Below are 21,444 nucleotides of genomic sequence, written 5' to 3' on the forward strand. Positions count from 1 at the left end.
CTCGCCGTCTCCAGGGGGTGGGGGAAGGGTGACAAGAGGTATTAGACGAGCAACCTCCATTAGTGTTGAGTTGTAAGATAAGTATAAGTGAAGAGGGAGAGAGAAAAACAGATAGAAAACAGAGGTACAAAAACCTTGGCCTCAGAGGCCGCATAAGGAACATTGTGTTCAAAAGTTCAGCTAATGCCGCTACGGGTGCTGAAAACCCTATGTGGGGGGTAGTGGTCAGTCCACAGAAGGGCCCGCACACACCGGGCTACTAAAAAAAAAAGGAAAAAATGTAAATACTTCTATAACTTTAGCAACACAGGATCCCGCAAAGTCGCATGCGCATCGCTAAACTATAGTGAATTGTCCAGTCTGACAAAACCTAGAGGTGAGGTCCAATAACCTGACTGCCTGCAGGGTCAACAGTGTAAAAATAACAGTACAACATAAAGAAGTGAGGGACGAGGTGGGGAGGGGAGGGTCCGGGGGGGACCCGGAGTAAGGTAGGGAATCACAGCATTAGTTAGGGATCTCCATTAACTGAAAAAGGTCCATGTTGCTAAGATCTCAAAACAAAACCTGTATATGAGAAGAACAAATAAAAAAAAAAAAAAAAAACATAATGTCCCAACGATACTGTAACTATAAAACCGGGACCGCTTCATCGGCGTGGTGCCTGTGAAGGAAAAAATGGTTAATCAGATGATCTGCGGCGGGGGTTCATCCATCTGTTGTTTTGGGGAAATCAGACTTTGAGCGTTTGTTCTTAGATTGCTTTTGCCAGCTAGATGCGATCGGAAATCCAGGAGTTGCTGCATGGATTGGTCAATCCGGGATGGGGATCTGGGGTAGTTCGAAAGTCCCGAGGAACTTTGGGAGGTCACCCAGAGTGCGAAATGTAGCCGACCGTCCTTCATGGGATGCAAAGAGGTTGAATGGGAAACCCCAGCGGTATTTAATATGTTTTGCCTGAAGAGCTCCTGTAAGGGGTTTCAATGCACATCGCATATCCAGGGTCAGCTTTGAGATATCTGGTAATAAAGTCACAGTAGCATCATTAAAGTATATGGTGTCTTGGGTGCGAGCTGCACGCATAATAGCATCTTTAATCGCATAAAAGTGGATTCTGCAGATCACATCTCTGGGGTGTTCAAGGTTTGGATTTTTGGGGCACAGGGCTCTGTGTACACGATCAAGTTCTATGGAAGATTCTTTATCTTTTTGGAGCAGGTCATTGAATATAGCTATGACTGCAGGGGCCAGGTCTTTATTTTCCACAGATTCCGGGAGGCGGCGTATACGTATATTGTTACGTCTGGCTCGGTTTTCTTGGTCATCCTGGTGATACATCAGTTGCTGTATCTGTAATGTGTGCTCCTGCAAGATGATTTCATGTGACTGTAGTGTAGAGACAGTCTCTTCTACAGTTTGTTCCACATCTTCCAGCCTGCTTGTGACATCTTTGCGCAGCTCAGAGATCTCCTGCTTGTAAGAGCGTTCAAGTCTCTGTACACATGCCTCAAAATCATGCCTGGTGGGGAGAGCTTTGATGTAAGCTTCCATGTCCCATCCACTAAAAGACCGGTGCGATGTTGGGGAATGACAAGCAGAGCACACAGATTTATTCTCTGAGTCTGGAGGGGATCTAGCACGCTGCCTGGTTGTCATGTGTGGTGTGGAGCGCTGTGATGTGGCTTCTTGTGAGGCCGCATGTGTGCCTGAGGAGCGGGTCGGCGCCGTCTTGGATTTGGGGGCCGTGCTGATTTTGCCCCAAATGTATGAAAAATCGGTCGATTTCCCCCTCAGTTTGTGTGTCGGGGGTATGGCGCCCTTCTCCCCCATCTCTCTTCCCCATTACCGACCTGTCAGCAGAGTTCTGGAGTCACTGAGAGCCTCTATTAGTCCGGTGTGTGTGGGAGCTCCTGAGAAACACGTCTCACTCCTCCATGAGCTTGGCCATGCCCCCAGTTTAATTATTTTTAATAATAAATTATTTTTGTTAATTGATTAAATGATCAATATAGCTGACTTTAACTAGTTGTTCAAACATTCTCTGACATTCTATAGAATTTTAGTCATATCTGTGCTATACACCAGCAGATCAGGATGCACCAAGGACTAAAAGTGGCATAAAGGAATGATTTACATTACTCTGCCCACTTACCCATAAGAAGAGACTGATTTGCTTGTTTTTCGATTTTGTGCTGGAAGTGAGGACATGAGCTTCGTGTTCGAGTCGAACCCATGTTCGACTCGAACATCGTCTTTTCGCCCGTTCGCCGAATTGCGAACGATAAGGGCCGTTCGCGCCAAATTCGTGTGGCGCGTCACGGCCCATAATTCACTGCGGCATCGCAGTGCATTGCTGGCTATTGATTGACTAAGCATGCACTATGACCCGCATGCTTGGCCAATCACAGCACCGTCTGAACAGAGAGCCGTAACTGGGCAAAGCCAAGGAGGCTTTGGCCAATTATGGCTCAGGGGATTTACTACACGCCCCACACTATATAAGGCCGCCTTCACGGCGGCCCTGTGTAGTGTGTTCCAGCGTTCATAGATAGAGAGAGAGAGAGAGAGAGAGACAGACAGTGTCATTTGATTTAAGTTAGATAGATTAGGCAGGACAGTCAGTCAGTTTGCTGTACTTACAGTGTATTGTGTATATATATGCATCCCAGGTGTTGTATATATATATATATATATACACTGTATTCAGTTTAGCTTAGATCCGTTCCTGTTATCTTGCTACTGACAGGAAGGCTTGTGTTGTTACAGTATTTACAGCTACCTGAAGAAAATTGCTGGTGTTTTTTTGATCCTATTAGTACCACAGTCAGGCAGCTAGACTATTTACAGTTAGTGTAGTGCGTCCTCCTCACAGTGTTCAGCTAAATCTACAAGTTAGTGTAGTGTGACCTCTGCACAGTGTTCAGCTAAAGCTACAAGTTAGTGTAGTGCGTCCTCCTCACAGTGTTCAGCAAAAGCTACAAGTTAGTGTAGTGCGACCTCTGCACAGTGTTCAGCTAAAGCTACAAGTTAGTGTAGTGCGACCTCTGCACAGTGTCCAGCTAAAGCTACCTGTAGAAGGATGGTGGTGTTTTGCTGATCCTATCACTACTGCAGGCAGCTAAATAAGCTACAAGTTAGTGTAGTGCGACCTCTGCACAGTGTTTAGCTAAAGCTACCTGTAGAAGGATGATGGTGTTTTCCTGATCCTATCACTACCGCAGGCAGATAAATAAGCTACAAGTTAGTGTAGTGCGATCTCTGCACAGTGTTCAGCTAAAGCTACCTGTAGAAGGTTGGTGGTGTTTTCCTGATCCTATCACTACCGCAGGCAGCTAAATAAGCTACAAGTTAGTGTGTTGCGACCTCTGCATAGTGTTCAGCTAAAGCTACCTGTAGAAGGTTGGTGGTGTTTTCCTGATCCTATCACTACCGCAGGCAGCTAAATTATTTACACGTTAGTGTAGTGCGACCTCTGCACAGTGTTCAGCTAAAGCTACCTGTAGAAGGTTGGTGGTGTTCTCATACTACAGGCAGGCAGTTGATTTTGCTAGCTTCAGTATCAGTATATATATATATATATATATATATATATATATATATATATATATATATATATATCCCAGCTTAGTGCAGTTACAGGCCATTAGTATGTCGGAACGGAATAATTTTTTTTTAAATAGATCCCTTCAAAGACTGCCTATGCTGATGCTGAGTGACTATCCTGTTATGCTGAGTAATTATCCTCTTCCTCCTCAATGATCATGCTGATAGCTTGTAAGAACATTTTTGGTTCTGGGCGCCGCCACCAGTGCCTAAGGCCCAATTTTTCAGCCCCTGTTTAACAGGGGCGTGTAATTAAAATTTTTGATGCAATACTTTGCAGCAGGGCTCGTTCCTGCATTACAACTAGAGTATCTGTGAGGGGTTGCAGTGTTGTGGCACCAGCACCAGTGCCTAAGGCCCAATTTTTCAGCTCCTGTTTAACAGGGGCGTGTAATTACAATTTTTGATGCAATACTTTGCAGCAGGGCTCATTCCTGCTTTCCAACTAGAGTATCTGTGAGGGGTTGCAATGTTGTGGCACCAGCACCAGTGCCTAAGGCCCAATTTTTCAGCCCCTGTTTAACAGGGACATGTAATTAGAATTTTTGATCTAATATTTCACAGCAGGGCCCGTTTCTGCGCTCACCAAGATTAACTGTGAGGACTTACAGTGTTGTGGCATCAGCACCACCACCACCACCAAAGGCCCAATTTTTCAGCCCCTGTTCAACAGGGGCTTATAATTACAATTCTTGATCTAATATTTCACAGCAGGGCCCTGTGAGGGCTTACAGTGTTGAGGCAACAACAACACCCAAGGCCCAAATTTCTGCTGAGTATATAGGGCAGGCCCCTACTTTCAAACATCCAACTTACAAACGACTCCTACTTGCAAACGGAAGGAGACAACAGGAAGTGATATGAAATCTACCCCATAGGAAGGGAAATTCTCTCCTGTAAGAGTTAATATGGGAAAAACTTTTCTCCTTTCCACTGATGCATTATCACCAATCCTTTTTTCACTAAACCCCCCAAATTTTCAAAAAACTTTTGTCATTGGGACAAAAAGTGAGGTGAAATCTTCTGAAGAGGAGCACAGATAGCAAAACAAATGTCACAGGGGTGATAACCCTTACCTATGTTTTCCAAAAAGCTTAAAAACAGATTTTTTGGCTGGAGCTACACTTTAAAAATGTACCAGTTCAAAATTACAAACAGATTCTACTTAACAACAAACCTACAGTCCCTGTCTTGTTTGTACCGCCTGTATACTGCTGTTCAGAGTATATAGGGCCTGGGGGCCCCACGCCTTTCCTTTTTTTAATTTGGGTGCGGGGTTCCCCTTAATATCCATACAGGACCCAAAGGGCCTGGCAAATGGACTGGAGGGTACCCATGCCGTTTGTCTCACTGATTTTCATCCATATTGCCAGGACCCTACATTACATTAAAGGCGCAAGCAGTTTTAAATGACTTTTTTTCCTTTAAAAATGTCATTTTGTGCAGGGACTGTTCTAAGCACGGGAAACACGCGCCCCTTTACAGGCATACTATAGACACCCCCGAAGTACGATATTTAACCACTTAAGGACCGCCTAACGCCGATTTACGTCGGCAAGGCGGCACGGGCAGGCAAAATCACGTACATGTACGTGATTTGCCTCTCGCGGGTGGGGGGTCCGATCGGACCCCCCCCCGGTGCCCGAAGCGGTCCCGTTCTGTTCCCCGGCGATCCGAGATGAGGGGGAGGCCATCCATTCGTGGCCCCCCCCTCGCGATCGCCGCCGGCCAATGGGAACACTCCTTTGCTGCTGTATGCTAAACAGCAGCAAAGGAAATGATGTCATCTCCCCTCGGCTCGGTATTTTCCGTTCCAGCGCCGAGGGGAGAAGACATCAATGTGAGTGCACAACACACACACACAGTAGAACATGCCAGGCATACAAAACACCCCGATCCCCCCCCCGATCGCCCCCCGATCCCCCCCCAATCACCCCCCCCCCCCGTCACAAACTGACACCAGCAGGTTTTTTTTTTTTTTTTTTTTTTTTTTTTCTGATTACTGCATAGTGTCAGTTTGTGACAGTTACAGTGTTGGGACAGTGAGTATTACCCCCCTTTAGGTCTAGGGTACCCCCCTAACCCCCCCTAATAAAGTTTTAACCCCTTGATCACCCCCTGTCACCAGTGTCGCTAAGCGATCATTTTTCTGATCGCTGTATTAGTGTCGCTGGTGACGCTAGTTAGTGAGGTAAATATTTAGGTTCGCCGTCAGCGTTTTATAGTGACAGGGACCCCCATATACTACCTAATAAATGTTTTAACCCCTTGATTGCCCCCTAGTTAACCCTTTCACCACTGATCACCGTATAACCGTTACGGGTGACGCTGGTTAGTTCGTTTATTTTTTATAGTGTCAGGGCACCCGCCGTTTATTACCTAATAAAGGTTTAGCCCCCTGATCGCCCGGCGGTGATATGCGTCGCCCCAGGCAGCGTCAGATTAGCGCCAGTACCGCTAACACCCACGCACGCAGCATGCGCCTCCCTTAGTGGTATAGTATCTGATCGGATCAATATCTGATCTGATCAGATCTATACTAGCGTCCCCAGCAGTTTAGGGTTCCCAAAAACACAGTGTTAGCGGGATCAGCCCAGATACCCGCTAGCACCTGCGTTTTGCCCCTCCGCCCAGCCCACCCAAGTGCAGTATCGATCGATCACTGTCACTTACAAAACACTAAACGCATAACTGCAGCGTTCGCAGAGTCAGGCCTGATCCCTGCGATCGCTAACAGTTTTTTTGGTAGCATTTTGGTGAACTGGCAAGCAAGCACCAGGCAGCGTCAGGTTAGCGCCAGTACCGCTAACACCCACGCACGCACCGTACACCTCCCTTAGTGGTATAGTATCTGATCGGATCAATATCTGATCCGATCAGATCTATACTAGCGTCCCCAGCAGTTTAGGGTTCCCAAAAACGCAGTGTTAGCGGGATCAGCCCAGATACCTGCTAGCACCTGCGTTGTGCCCCTCCGCCCGGCCCAGCCCAGCCCACCCAAGTGCAGTATCGATCGATCACTGACACTTACAAGGCACTAAACGCATAACTGCAGCGTTCGCAGAGTCAGGCCTGATCCCTGCGATCGCTAACAGTTTTTTTGGTAGCATTTTGGTGAACTAGCAAGCACCGGCCCCAGGCAGCGTCAGGTTAGCGCCAGTACCACTAACACCCACGCACGCAGCATACGCCTCCTTTAGTGGTATAGTATCTGAACGGATCAATATCTGTTTCGATCAGATCAGATCTATACTAGCGTCCCCAGCAGTTTAGGGTTCCCAAAAACGCAGTGTTAGCGGGATCAACCCAGATACCTGCTAGCACCTGCGTTTTGCCCCTCCGCCCGGCCCAGTCCAGCCCACCCAAGTGCAGTATCGATCGATCACTGTCACTTACAAAACACTAAACGCATAACTGCAGCGTTCGCAGAGTCAGGCCTGATCCCTGCGATCGCTAACAGTTTTTTTGGAAGCTTTTTATTGAACTGGCAAGCACCAGCGGCCTAGTACACCCCGGTCGTAGTCAAACCAGCACTGCAGTAACACTTGGTGACGTGGCGAGTCCCATAAGTGCAGTTCAAGCTGGTGAGGTGACAAGCACAAGTAGTGTCCCGCTGCCACCAAAAAGACAAACACAGGCCCGTCGTGCCCATAGTGCCCTTCCTGCTGCATTCGCCAATCCTAATTGGGAACCCACCACTTCTGCAGCGCCCGTACTTCCCCCATTCACATCCCCCAACGAAATGCAGTCGGCTGCATGAGAGGCATTTTTATGTGCTCCCGAGTACCCCTACCCAACGAACCCCCCCAAAAAGATGTTGTGTCTGCAGCAAACGCGGATATAGGCGTGACACCCGCTATTATTGTCCCTCCTGTCCTGACAATCCTGGTCTTTGCATTGGTGAATGTTTTGAACGCTACCATACACTAGTTGAGTATTAGCGTAGGGTACAGCATTGCACAGACTAGGCACACTTTCACAGGGTCTCCCAAGATGCCATCGCATTTTGAGAGACCCGAACCTGGAACCGGTTACAGTTATAAAAGTTAGTTACAAAAAAAGTGTAAAAAAAAAATATATATATATAAAATAAAAAAAAATAGTTGTCGTTTTATTGTTCTCTCTCTCTATTCTCTCTCTCTATTGTTCTGCTCTTTTTTTACTGTATTCTATTCTGCAGTGTTTTATTGTTATTGTTATTGTTATTGTTATTATGTTTTATCATGTTTGTTTTTCAGGTATGTAATTATTTATACTTTATTGTTTACTGTGCTTTATTGTTAACCATTTTTTTGTCTTCAGGTACGCCATTCACAACTTTGAGTGGTTATACCAGAATGATGCCTGCAGGTTTAGGTATCATCTTGGTATCATTCTTTTCAGCCAGCGGTCGGCTTTCATGTAAAAGCAATCCTAGCGGCTAATTAGCCTCTAGACTGCCTTTACAAGCCGTGGGAGGGAATGCCCCCCCCCCCCACCGTCTTCCGTGTTTTTCTCTGGCTCTCCTGTCTCAACAGGGAACCTGAGAATGCAGCCGGTGATTCAGCCAGCTGACCATAGAGCTGATCAGAGACAAGAGTGGCTCCAAACATCTCTATGGCCTAAGAAACCGGAAGCTACGAGCATTTTATGACTTAGATTTCGCCGGATGTAAATAGCGCCATTGGGAAATTGGGGAAGCATTTTATCACACCGATCTTGGTGTGGTCAGATGCTTTGAGGGCAGAGGAGAGATCTAGGGTCTAATAGACCCCAATTTTTTCAAAAAAGAGTACCTGTCACTACCTATTGCTATCATAGGGGATATTTACATTCCCCGAGATAACAATAAAAATGATTTAAAAAAAAAAAAAATGAAAGGAACAGTTTAAAAATAAGATAAAAAAGCAAAAAAATAATAAAGAAAAAAAAAAAAAAAAAAAAAAGCACCCCTGTCGCCCCCTGCTCTTGCGCTAAGGCGAACGCAAGCGGCGGTCTGTCGTCAAATGTAAACAGCAATTGCACCATGCATGTGAGGTATCGCCGCGAAGGTCAGATCGAGGGCAGTAATTTTTGCAGTAGACCTCCTCTGTAGATCTAAAGTGGTAACCTGTAAAGGCTTTTAAAGGCTTTTAAAAATGTATTTATTTTGTTGCCACTGCACGTTTGTGCGCAATTGTAAAGCATGTCATGTTTGGTATCCATGTACTCGGTCTAAGATCATCTTTTTTATTTCATCAAACATTTGGGCAATATAGTGTGTTTTAGTGCATTAAAATTTAAAAAAGTGTGTTTTTTCCCCAAAAAATGCGTTTGAAAAATCGCTGCGCAAATACTGTGTGAAAAAAAAAAATGAAACACCCACCATTTTAATCTGTAGGGCATTTGCTTTAAAAAAATATATAATGTTTGGGGGTTCAAAGTAATTTTCTTGCAAAAAAAAAAAAACTTTTTCATGTAAAAAATAAGTGTCAGAAAGGGCTTTGTCTTCAAGTGGTTAGAAGAGTGGGTGATGTGTGACATAAGCTTCTAAATGTTGTGCATAAAATGCCAGGACAGTTCAAAACCCCCCCAAATGACCCCATTTTGGAAAGTAGACACCCCAAGCTATTTGCTGAGAGGCATGTCGAGTCCATGGAATATTTTATATTGCGACACAAGTTGCGGGAAAGAGACAAATTTTTTTTTTTTTTTTTTTTTTTTTTGCACAAAGTTGTCACTAAATGATATATTGCTCAAACATGCCATGGGAATATGTGAAATTACACCCCAAAATACATTCTGCTGCTTCTCCTGAGTACGGGGATACCATATGTGTGAGACTTTTTGGGAGCCTAGCCGTGTACGGGACCCCGAAAACCAAGCACCGCCTTCAGGCTTTCTAAGGGGCGTGAATTTTTGATTTCACTCTTCACTGCCTATCACAGTTTCGGAGGCCATGGAATGCCCAGGTGGCACAAAACCCCCCCAAATGACCCCATTTTGGAAAGTAGACACCCCAAGCTATTTGCTGAGAGGTATAGTGAGTATTTTGCAGACCTCACTTTTTGTCACAAAGTTTTGAAATTTGAAAAAAGAAAAAAAAAAAAAGTTTTTTCTTGTCTTTCTTCATTTTCAAAAACAAATGAGAGCTGCAAAATACTCACCATGCCTCTCAGCAAATAGCTTGGGGTGTCTACTTTCCAAAATGGGGTCATTTGGGGGGGTTTTGTGCCACCTGGGCATTCCATGGCCTCCGAAACGGTGTTAGGCAGTGAAGAGTAAAATCAAAAATTCACGCCCTTAAAAACGCTGAAGGCGGTGATTGGTTTTCGGGGCCCCGTACGCGGCTAGGCTCCCAAAAAGTCCCACACATGTGGTATCCCTATACTCAGGAGAAGCAGCTAAATGTATTTTGGGGTGCAATTCCACATAGGCCCATGGCCTGTGTGAGCAATATATCATTTAGTGACAACTTTGTGCAAAAAAAAAAAAAAAAAAAAAAAGTGTCACTTTCCCGCAACTTGTGTCAAAATATAAAATATTCCATGGACTCAATATGCCTCTCAGCAAATAGCTTGGGGTGTCTACTTTCCAAAATGGGGTCATTTGGGGGGGGGTTGTGCCACCTGGGCATTCCATGGCCTCCGAAACTGTGATAGGCAGTGAAGAGTGAAATCAAAAAGTTACACCCTTAGAAATCCTGAAGGCGGTGATTGGTTTTCGGGGTCCCATACGCGGCTAGGCTCCCAAAAAGTCCCACACATGTGGTATCCCCGTACTCAGGAGAAGTAGCTGAATATATTTTGGGGTGCAATTCCACATAGGCCCATGGCCTGTGTGAGCAATATATCATTTAGTGACAACTTTTTGTAAATATTTTTTTTTTTTTTTGTCATTATTCAATCACTTGGGACAAAAAAAATAAATATTCAATGGGTTCAACATGCCTATCAGCAATTTCCTTGGGGTGTCTACTTTCCAAAATGGGGTCATTTGGGGGGGTTTTGTACTGCCCTGCCATTTTAGCACCTCAAGAAATGACATAGGCAGTCATAAACTAAAAGCTGTGTAAATTCCAGAAAATGTACCCTAGTTTGTAGACGCTATAACTTTTGCGCAAACCAATAAATATACGCTTATTGACATTTTTTTTACCAAAGACATGTGGCCGAATACATTTTGGCCTAAATGTATGACTAAAATTGAGTTTATTGGATTTTTTTTATAACAAAAAGTAGAAAATATCATTTTTTTTCAAAATTTTCGGTCTTTTTCCGTTTATAGCGCAAAAAATAAAAACTGCAGAAGTGATCAAATACCATCAAAAGAAAGCTCTATTTGTGGGAAGAAAAGGACGCAAATTTCGTTTGGGTACAGCATTGCATAACCGCGCAATTAGCAGTTAAAGCGACGCAGTGCCAAATTGGAAAAAGACCTCTGGTCCTTAGGCAGCATAATGGTCCGGGGCTCAAGTGGTTAAAGGAATATTTCACTTTTTTTTTTTTTTACTTTAAGCATCATTAAAATCACTGCTCCCGAAAAAACGTCCGTTTTTAAAAGTTTTCATTGATACATTTCATTTTTCATTGATACATGTCCCCTGGGGCAGGACCCGGGTCCCCAAACCCTTTTTAGGACAATACCATGAAAATTAGCCTTTAAAATGAGCACTTTTGATTTTGAACGTTAGAGTCCCATAGATGTCAATGGGGTTCTAACGTTCGTGCGAATTTTCGGTCCGTTCGCAGGTTCTGGTGCAAACCGAACAGGGGGGTGTTCGGCTCATCCCTAGAGGACATGTAAATACCTTCTCTTATAATAAGGTGTGACAGGAGGGCCCGTGGAACCCAGAATCCATTGGGGAGCTTGGGAAGCCATTGTTTCAGCTCCCAATGCACCTTCTATGTCTAAGTTACCCTGTGTTTCAGGGTGGCAGAGTAATCTAGTCTGATCTGTACTAATCGGACTCACTGTACAACCACACTGGAATGTCGTGTGTGTATGTGTATATATATATATATATATATATATATATATATATGTATATATATATATATATATATATATATATATATATATATATATATATATATTGTATATTGTTTCATTTTGTTGTGTACTGGGCCCATGGAACCCAGAATCCCTTGGGGAGGTTGGGTTCCACGGGCCCTCCCATCACATAAGGCAATGCTGTATCTCCTTGGCAAGGTTCAAATAAATGTTGATGGGATTTCTAAATTGGTTCTCTCTCTGCATGAAGTTTGCATTTTCTTCCTCCTCCTCCCTGCTTGTGTGGGTTTTTCTCAGGGTACTTGGTTTTCTTCCCACACTCCAAAGACATGCCGGTAGGTTAACAGGCTCCTGTCTAAAAAACATCTAAATTGGCACTAGTGTGTTCGTATGCATGAAAAATGGGCCTTATGCCCCGTACACACGGTCGGATTTTCCGATGGACAATGTCCGATCGGAGCGTGTTGTCGGAAATTCCGACCGTGTGTGGGCGCCATCGGACATTTTCCATCGGATTTTCCGACACACAAAGTTGGAGAGCAGGAGATAAAATTTTCCGACAACAAAATCCGATCGCGTCAATTCCGACCGCGTGTGGCCCGTTCCGACGCACAAAGTGCCACGCATGCTCAGAAGAAATTCCGACACGGGACAGCTCGTTCTGGTAAACTTAGCGTTCGCAATGGATACAGCACTTTCGTCACGCTGCAATGTTAAAAATGGTTTAATACAGCGCACTCTCTTCTTCTTTATAATGTGACAAGAATTAAGTAGTTTTGCTGCTCATATTCACACACACTTCTCACAAAGTTTTATTTGTGTTTTTTTAGTGGGATTCCCTGAATATATTGTTATTAGTTGTCACATCTGACAGTTTTATATATTTTTTTTTTTTTTTTTTGGATTTTAAGCCTTTTTTTTCTTTAATGTTTGGATTTTTTCCAAGGCTGATCTTTGTTCAATGTTATTTTTATTTTTCCTCCAGAATATTTTTGGGTGTGTTTTGTGTGTCAAGTTACCCCAACACCATTGATATCTTTTATTATTTAATCTCAAGGAGATTGTTTGGTGTTGGTGTCCCTTGTTCATTTCACATTGTATATTTGAAATGTACCTGAATCCTCACAAACCAACTGTCCTTTTTGAAGTAAAACACATAGGAGAGTATAATTCAAAACAAAAATCCTTTATTAAGGGCTCAGAACCAAACAAAGAGGAAGGCAACACTGGATCAACAGGAGAAATTAGCGAAGCCTGGGACCCCCACGGCAGACAACAATTCTTCAACATCAAAATTGGTGGCCTGAGGAGTCCATATCTAAGGGAGGGCAGTCTGGTCTGGGATTCGCAGAAATCTGGATAGCAGCAGATGACATCTATGTCCCCAGGCTGTGGTACCACAAGAGGCTGCATCTTTTGGCCAACCAGACTGAACCCAGGGCAATCACTGTCTGGTCTTCCTTCCACGCTTCCTTCCGGCTGTGGCTGTGCAGTTGGAGATGTGGCAGGAGGAGGAGTAGGACCTGGAGGAGGAGGAGGACTGGGGGGACCTGGAGGAGGACTGGGGGGACCTGGAGGAGGACTGGGAGGACCTGGAGGAGAGGGAGGAGGAGGAGGACCTGCAGGAGGAGGAGGAGGACCAACGCGAAGGTGTGTCTGAGGTGTAATTTGGCCCCTCATACCTTTCTCCAGAGCCTCCGATATGAGGGCCTCACACAAGACTTTTTGGCCCTCCTCCATCCTCTGCATTTTATATGCTATGAAGGCAGCAATGTTCTCCTCCATGGTGTGGGGTGCTCCCAGGACCTCTGTAGCCTTCCAAAAGAATGCTATAGCAGCCTCCTCTAGGGTACTCCTCCTACTGCCACTTTCTCTTTTCAGGGGGGGTGGAGGGACCTGCAGATCAGCCAGCCGGCTCGGCCCGTCCACCTCCTGGCTGAGACTTCCCTGTGTATGAAAAAGGGACATGGTTTTAGTTTTTGCTTCATCAATCACAATCATAAATTAGTACTCCCAACTAACATCTAGTTAACATCATTGATTGGACAAGCAGAAATATTTAGAGGAATGCTATACCTGGCTCAATCTGGGCTCCTCCACATGCGGCCTGGAAGGCCCAGGTTGGGCGTCAGAAGCCTCAGCCGGGGGGGAAGGAAGCCTGGAAGGAAGACTGGAGAGGGATGGCCTGGGTTCAGTCTGGCCTGCCAGAAAGTGCAGCCTGTCGTAGTACAACATCCTGGGGGCATAGATGTCATCTGCTGCTCCGGATCTCTGTGAATCCAGGACTTTCTTGCGCTCCCTCAGATATGTGCTCCTCAGGCCACCAATAAAGATCTTTAAATAGGTGATGTCTGCCGTGGGGATCACCTGTTTCACAATTTCACACAATTGCTCCAGTGCTGCCTTCCTCTTTGCTTGGTTCTTGAAATGGGGGTGGGTAATCTCCCACAGACAGGGCAGCTCCCTTAGCATCTCTACGAATACTGACATGAAGTCATTATCTTTTAATAAGATATCCATGTTCACTGCAAGACACAACACAAGACAAAGCCTAATGTCAGACAAAACTCTCCTAATCTTGTTACAATATAGGCCTCAATCTAGAAGCAGTATAGGCACAAGTTTGTCTCCTACCTTCGTTCTTACGATCGACGCGTCCAATGCTCCTTCCTCCGCTCACAGATCGTACGTAATACGCACGCGTGTTACGCTTTATACACACTGCGCATGCGTGTAACTCCGCCCGCCCCTGACGTTCTTTCTAGTCTATTCCCCGCCCCTTTTCGTTCGGCGCAGTGGGTGAAGAGCACATGGCGGAGTTACAGCAGGTGCATGCTAATTCTAGCAACGAGGAGGAGGAGGAGGAAAGCCCGGATCCAGGCACATCCGATCCAGAAGGAGACGTTTTAAGGCCACAAATATGTCCTTTGGGGAGATGTTGGAGATGGTCGACATCATGAGGAAGTCCGACTATGACGGAAAATATGGGCCTTACCCACACCCCAACATCCGAAAGGCAAAAATCATTGCTAAAGTGATCAAAAGCCTTCACAGGAATTTCGGGGTACGAAGATCTAAAGATCAGCTCAGGAAGCGGTGGTCGGACCTGAAGTTGAGAGAGCCAGAGCAGTACCGAAAGATCCGGAGAGTGCTGCAAAAAAGTAAGTAGTTGTGCTGTGTTCCTATTCTTTCTGTCTTTATTCCGTTCATTCTGCTCCATATGCTTTTATTAATTGTAACGTTTAAAAGGGCAACTTTAATGTTCATGGGCCCATTATTCGTTCGTATCAAACATTTTTCTTTCGGCCTCTAGAACACCATTGTTTAGGCCATATGCATTTTCCTACATTTTTTAAGGCCTACTTGGATGCAAAATATTTGGTTGTGTAGATGGGTTTGTTACTAGAATGAAATGCCAACTAGATTCTGTGTAAGGAGAGGACACTGAGCAGCTGTTTTCACATCTGGACACTGGAGCACTAGTGTGGGACCCCAGAACACCATTTTTATTAGGGGGGGCACACAGGTGCTCCAGTGTATACTATAGGGGGGCTACATCTGTGAAGCTTGTACCAAACAGGTAAAGTATTGCAGCTTGACAAAGGGCACTAAAAAATATACATCTTGGAACTCGGCTAAAATTGACAATTGTACCCCACTTCCAAGCAATGTTTCCTATTTCTAGTTCTGCCATCAAATATCTGTGTGCTAATTATACCATTTTTTTTTACATAGGGGAGAAAAGACTCGGAGGACACCCCTCATCCCAGGAGAACACAGACCCCCCACCTATGGAAGAAGGTGAAATACCACCAACACAAGAAGAAGAGCAGGAGGAAGAAGAAGATGTGGTGGAGATTGGCACCACAACAGGTGAGTGTCTGCGACCACAGACTCAGGTAAAAGAGATGGATGGTGGCAGATTTTTGAGACCTTTTTTTTTGTTCTTTATCTCTTTTTAGGTGATCGTGATGTGAGGGATAGAGAACGCTTTACTTCTGAAAGTGCCCAGATCCTGATCGGGGAGATCATGGGGTGTAATCTCGAATTGCACAACATACAGCAACAAATCAGTGATGTTATTAAAAAAAATAATAACATCATTGATGTTTTGGGGCGAATTTAAACCCCACAAAATCACCTGTTTTATTGTGGTCCAATCTTCTAAAATTTTTTTCAATGTTTAGAAAAGCCAAATTTGGAGGATGCACACAGTGTGCCAACATGTGCTATCTGCCATCACGGGAGATCAATGGACGCGTTTTGGGGGTGCAACCCCTTCCTCAATTATAAAGTCGCGTTGAGGAAGGGCTTGCTCCCCCAAAACACGTCCCTTGATCCCCCCTGATGGCAGATAGCACATGTTGACATTCGTAAATTGGTGTGCATCTTCCAAATTTGGCTTTTCCAGGGGTGATTTGCCCCCATCTGAATGCTAGATCAAACCCAGTTCCTAAATACTGATGTCTGATATAGCCTTCAGGTTTTCCCATATGTGAACTTTGTAAGTTCAAGTTTTTTGGCTTTCTTGTTGGTTTTACACAGGCCTGTTTTATCTGAAATGGATATTTCGATTTTTGATAATGCTACTGCAAAAATTGTTATACAACAAACATGTTGGTTTGTTTTAAAAACCTTTCGTAAATGCACATGTGATTGTGCAGGTATAAAAAAGTGGCTTACTCAAGAATGTGTGGATTATTGTCTCAACACTACAACACTTTTGGGGTGATGTAATTGCTGTTTTATGCAAAAATGGGGGTTATTTCCTAAGGGCAAATACACTTTGCACTACAAGTGCAGGTTCAGTGCAGTTGCAAGTGCACTTGTAGTGAAATGTGTTTTTGCATTTAGGAAGTACCAGCCAACACTGTTTTTTATAAGGTTACCCAATCACGACATTTTCTGCACTCAACACATTTCTGTCAGGGTCAGCTAAAACAAACACAAGCAGTAAATGTCCACAAAGAATTTCTTTTGGTTGTTTTTTATTTGAAAAAGGTTTCACAGATTGTCTGGCATATTGATAGCCCCCCTACCCGCAAAGAACTCCAGGTATCGTAACCGGACATCATGGGCACTCAGGGAGGGCAAGCCAGGACGGCCACTTTCAAGCGCCGTCAGTGTTGATGGATTTGGGATTCCGGCCTCAGGCCCAAATGAGCCAGCATAGTTGGCTGAATGTTTTCTTAAAAAATTATGGAGAACACAGCAGGCAAGTATTATATGGTTCAGTTTATACTCCGCCATATGGATGGGTGTCAGAAATAATCGGAACCGGCTGGCCAGGATTCCAAATGTGTTCTCCACCACTCTTCGGGCTCTGGCCAGCCGGTAATTAAAAACCCTCTGTTCCGAGGGTGAGGGTCCTCATCGGGAATGGCCGCATCAGGTGGTCCCCCAGCGCAAATGCTTCATCAGCAACGAACACAAATGGGAGACCTTCAACATTGTCCTCTGGAGGTGTCAAGTCCAAGCTGCCATTCTGGAGACGCCTGTAGAACTCCGTCTGGGCGATGACTCCACCATCGGACATCCGGCCATTCTTCCCCACGTCCAAATACAGGAACTCGTAATTAGCCGACACCACCGCCAACATCACTATACTATTAAACCCCTTGTAATTATAATAGTACGACCCCGAGTTGGGTGGTGGGACAATGTGGACGTGTTTCCCATCAATTGCCTCTCCGCAGTTAGGAAAGTCCCACTGCTGGGCAAAGTGGGAGGCCACAGTCTGCCATTCCTGTGGCGTTGAAGGAAACTGTTGAGGAAAAAACAATAAACATTACTATTTTTTCACAGAAACATGGCAAGCAGATTATACACAAACATTATGGGGCAACCTCCAGATAGCATTTATTAAGGGGAATTTAACAACAACAAAGTATAAGGTACACCTATCATATTCCCCCTCCCCCCTCATGGGCCATTTCTAACATTATAGGGGGGGAACTCTTGGACAGGTAACCCTCTTCACTTCATTGAGAGATGAATGCCTAAATACAGGGTATTACTTGGAACAGCCCCTCCTTAGTTACACTATTGGCAGACCACTGGACAGGTAAGAAGTGTCATAATACAAAGATATAAATACACACTGTACACATTTGAGCACATTTGAACATTCTGCTATTACCTATCAAGATAATAATAGGATACAAAAACTTTAAACAGTACCATTGGAAAGTATACAGGCAGGCCCTTGCACTACATGCTTTGGGGAATTCATCCATAAATCTGACCACTAAAGAGATGGGTATAGTGTGTATGGGTTTGGCAAAGTCAGCAGATAGATGATTGAGGATAGAGAATTGGGATCAGCTGACTTAGCAGTTGGGGGGAGGGAGGGTTACAAAAAATTTGGGGACACCACAAAAAAAAGCCTCTGGCACTCTGCCTGAATTTAAATCAAAAATAACATTTCCAAACATTTTAGGGGGTGTTTGGGGTAAAGCACTACTATAGAGCTGATAAAATACATTGTTAAGTGACTACATGAGGTGAATATAGGGCAGGAGACACCATGCTGGAGAGGTTATTGAAGGGCAAATATGTATGAAGGACATAAAATAATAATTACATAAAAATCCAGCATGCATGAGGACAAAGGGGACATTCACAGCATATTACAATCATGGTAATTAGGGAATGAGGAAAGAAATACAATATATTAGCAAACATTCAATACAATAAAATGTGATATAAAAGGAAAAAAATCTTACCTTCATATACTCCTTCTGCAGGACCTGGATGATGGCAGAACAGGTCTCTGGGATAATGATACCCAGAGCCTGGGGGGAGATGCCTGTCGAGAACTTCAAGTCCTGCAGACTTCTCCCTGTGGCCAAATACCGCTAGGTAGCGACCAACCTCTGCTCCGGAGTGATGGCTGGCCTCATGCAGGTATCCTGCCTGCTGATATAGGGGGTCAGCGAAGCCAACAAACGGTGAAACACGGGGTCCGTCATGCTGAGAAAGTTCCTGAAATCATCAGGATTATTCTCACGGATCTCACGGAGCAAAGGCATATGACAGAACTGGTCACGCTGAAGCAACCAATTCTTGGTCCATGAACTCCTCCTCACCCTGTTCATGGACTGGACTTGTGTCAAGGTCAGGACCCCAGCACCAAGCCCCCGCACAGCACGAACTCTACGAGGAGTACGCATACGAAACATGGCTAGAAAACGGTCGGCTGCTCAGAACGAAGTAACAGAACGCACTAAAGAACAGCAAGGCCTGTGAAGAGCGACCTGAAAAACAGCAACGAGCAGGCAAGATCACACAGAAAACTCCGATACAAACTGACTGCACGCACTGAAGAGCAGATACAAACCCACAAGCACAAACTGAACGGCAGAAAACGATCTGAAAGCCACGAGTCTGAAAAAGCGCGAATCATCTCTCACCAAACTTTTACTAACACGAGATTAGCAAAAGGAGCCCAAAGGGTGCCGCGCTTGGTTCTGAACTGGCCTTTTCTAGTCTCGTCGTACGTGGTGTACGTGACCGCGTGGTTGTCGATCGGAAATTCCGACAACTTTGTGCGACCGTGTGTAGGCAAAACAAGTTTGAGCCAACATCCGTCGGAAAAAATCCTAGGATTTTGTTGTCGGAATGTCCGAACAAAGTCCGACCGTGTGTACGCCATATTAGACTGTAAGCTCCTCAAAAGCGGAGACTAATTTGAATGAATAGTATGTAAAGCACTGCTTAAATTGTTGGTGCTATTTAATTGTCTATAATAAAAATAATCAGCAGTCAGTTTGTTTATACAACTAATCTGAACTCCACATTCTCAGAGCATAAGAAGTTACAATTTTTCATAGACTATTTGTAACATTGTCAATTTCCGCTTTCACCTGAACAATATTTCCATTATATTTCCAGATATTCAGGAAAAGCACAAACAACATCTGATGGAGAAGACTGAGACTCTAGTGGAGCACAAACCCCCAGGAACTACCTTGGAATCACAAAGATTCCTCATCAATGAGCGTTATGTGAATATGATTGTAGTCTCCACTGATCAGTTCAGGGAACGTCCCCAGAATGAGCTAATACAGACTGGGGTAAAACATGAGGAATGCTTGAAGGAAACACAAACTGGACTGGAACACATTTCCCCCAACAGGCTGTTCCGATGGAACCCCCAGTCACAATGTGTACCACATGTAGTAATGGTGATCGGAGTGCCAGGAATAGGGAAAACGACACTGATGCAAAAGTTTGTCTATGACTGGGTGACCGGAAAACACTACCAGAGATTTGCCTTTCTCTTCTTCTTAATATTCCGGGACCTTAATAGACTGGGAGAGGTCAGCTTGGAGGAGATGATTCTTCATCAATATCCATATCTGGAGGGTCAGATTGGAAATATTTTACAAGATCCAGAAAGACTTCTGTTTATATTTGATGGTTTAGATGAAAGTATTCACCAAATGGATTTCAGATCAAGTAAACTGTCCAATCTAAAGCAGAGAACAAATTTTGATGAGATTGTGGACAGTTTGGTGAGGCAGAGTCTTCTTAAGGGTTGCTCTGTACTGATAACCAGCCGCCCAACCAGACTGGCATCAGTTGATACCCGTGTTTTCCAGAGAATAGCTGAGATCATGGGATTTCTCCATGGAGACAGACTGATCTTCTTCAATAATTTCTTTGGAAATAAGGAATTGTCAGAGAAGGCTTTTCATTATGTGCAGGAGAATGACACGCTGTACACTTTCTGTTATATCCCATCATACTGCTGGATAATCTGTACAGTGTTATCAATGTGTTTCAGATCCCAACCAACAATCACTGATCAGCTGATGACATCATTACCCAAAACCGTGACACAACTCTTTGTGACTTTTGTCTCCAACATTCTGACCAATCACAACCAGAATAAAGATGGTGGTCCCACTGCCCGGGAACTGCTGACATCTATTGGGTGGATGGCAGAACATGGAGTCATAAATCGCATGATTGTATTTGATGAGCGTGATCTGGAGTCATTCAGTGTGAGAAATGATAATCATCTCTTTTCATCTTTCATGATGGAATCTGGTCAGCCTCCTGATGTGGATTACACCTTCTTACATCTCACTCTTCAGGAGTTTTTTGCTGCTTTGGTCCATTTTATTAACTATAATCCTGAAAGATTACAGAAAACACTTGCTGATGCTGAATCTTACAAAGACGGTCTTACTGAAATATTCCTCCGTTTCCTCTGTGGTCTCTCAGACTCTTCTACTAGATCCATGTTAAAGTCTCATGTGGGAGAATTGTCTACTCAGGCTGCCAGACATGTCATCACCTGGATCCAGAAGAGAATTACAAAACAGAGTTCTGACAAATCCATCAGATATCTCCTTAATGTATTTTACTATCTCCATGAGAGCAGGAATAAGGCTCTGATGTCACAATGTATTGGATCAAACAAAGCTGACTTTTCTGAGGTCCCCCTCAGCCCTCTGGACTGCTCTGTGCTGTCTTTTATCTTTCAATCCTGCAGAGAGACAGAAGAAGTAAATCTAAGTTTATGTAAAATTCCAATTGAAGGATTGAGGAAACTTATACCAGCTCTACACAACATCAAGAGTTTGAGGTAAACAAATCTGATTTATCACAATGGTGTAATAAATTGGTGTTTTTATGAGATATAAGAAATGAAACAAGATCCCCAGGTGGCAGACCTTTAAGGCACAAAATGGTAAAAAGGTATACCGTATATACTCAAGTATAAGTCGTTCCGAGTATAAGTCGAGGCCCTAATTTACCACAAAAAAATGGGAAAAACTTATTGACCCGAGTATAAGACGAGGGTGAGAAATGCACAGCTACTGTAAGTGGAAAAGAGGGTCAACAATGCCCATTTGCAGC

The 21,444-nt window shown here is 44.3% G+C and overlaps 1 protein-coding gene across 1 annotated transcript in view; it reads left to right on the forward strand.

The window, feature by feature from the left end:
• The window catches only part of LOC141116682 (NACHT, LRR and PYD domains-containing protein 3-like), a 347,490-nt gene that overhangs the window by 170,676 nt on the left and 155,370 nt on the right, over positions 1–21,444 (forward strand). The window contains exon 6 of the mRNA XM_073609073.1: positions 19,468–21,169. Within this exon, the coding sequence (XP_073465174.1) occupies positions 19,468–21,169 (1,702 nt within the window). The remainder of the gene's footprint in view (positions 1–19,467; positions 21,170–21,444) is intronic.

The sequence above is a fragment of the Aquarana catesbeiana genome, linkage group LG13 (assembly GCF_042186555.1).
Source record: "Aquarana catesbeiana isolate 2022-GZ linkage group LG13, ASM4218655v1, whole genome shotgun sequence".
Classification (NCBI taxonomy): Eukaryota; Metazoa; Chordata; class Amphibia; order Anura; family Ranidae; genus Aquarana; species Aquarana catesbeiana.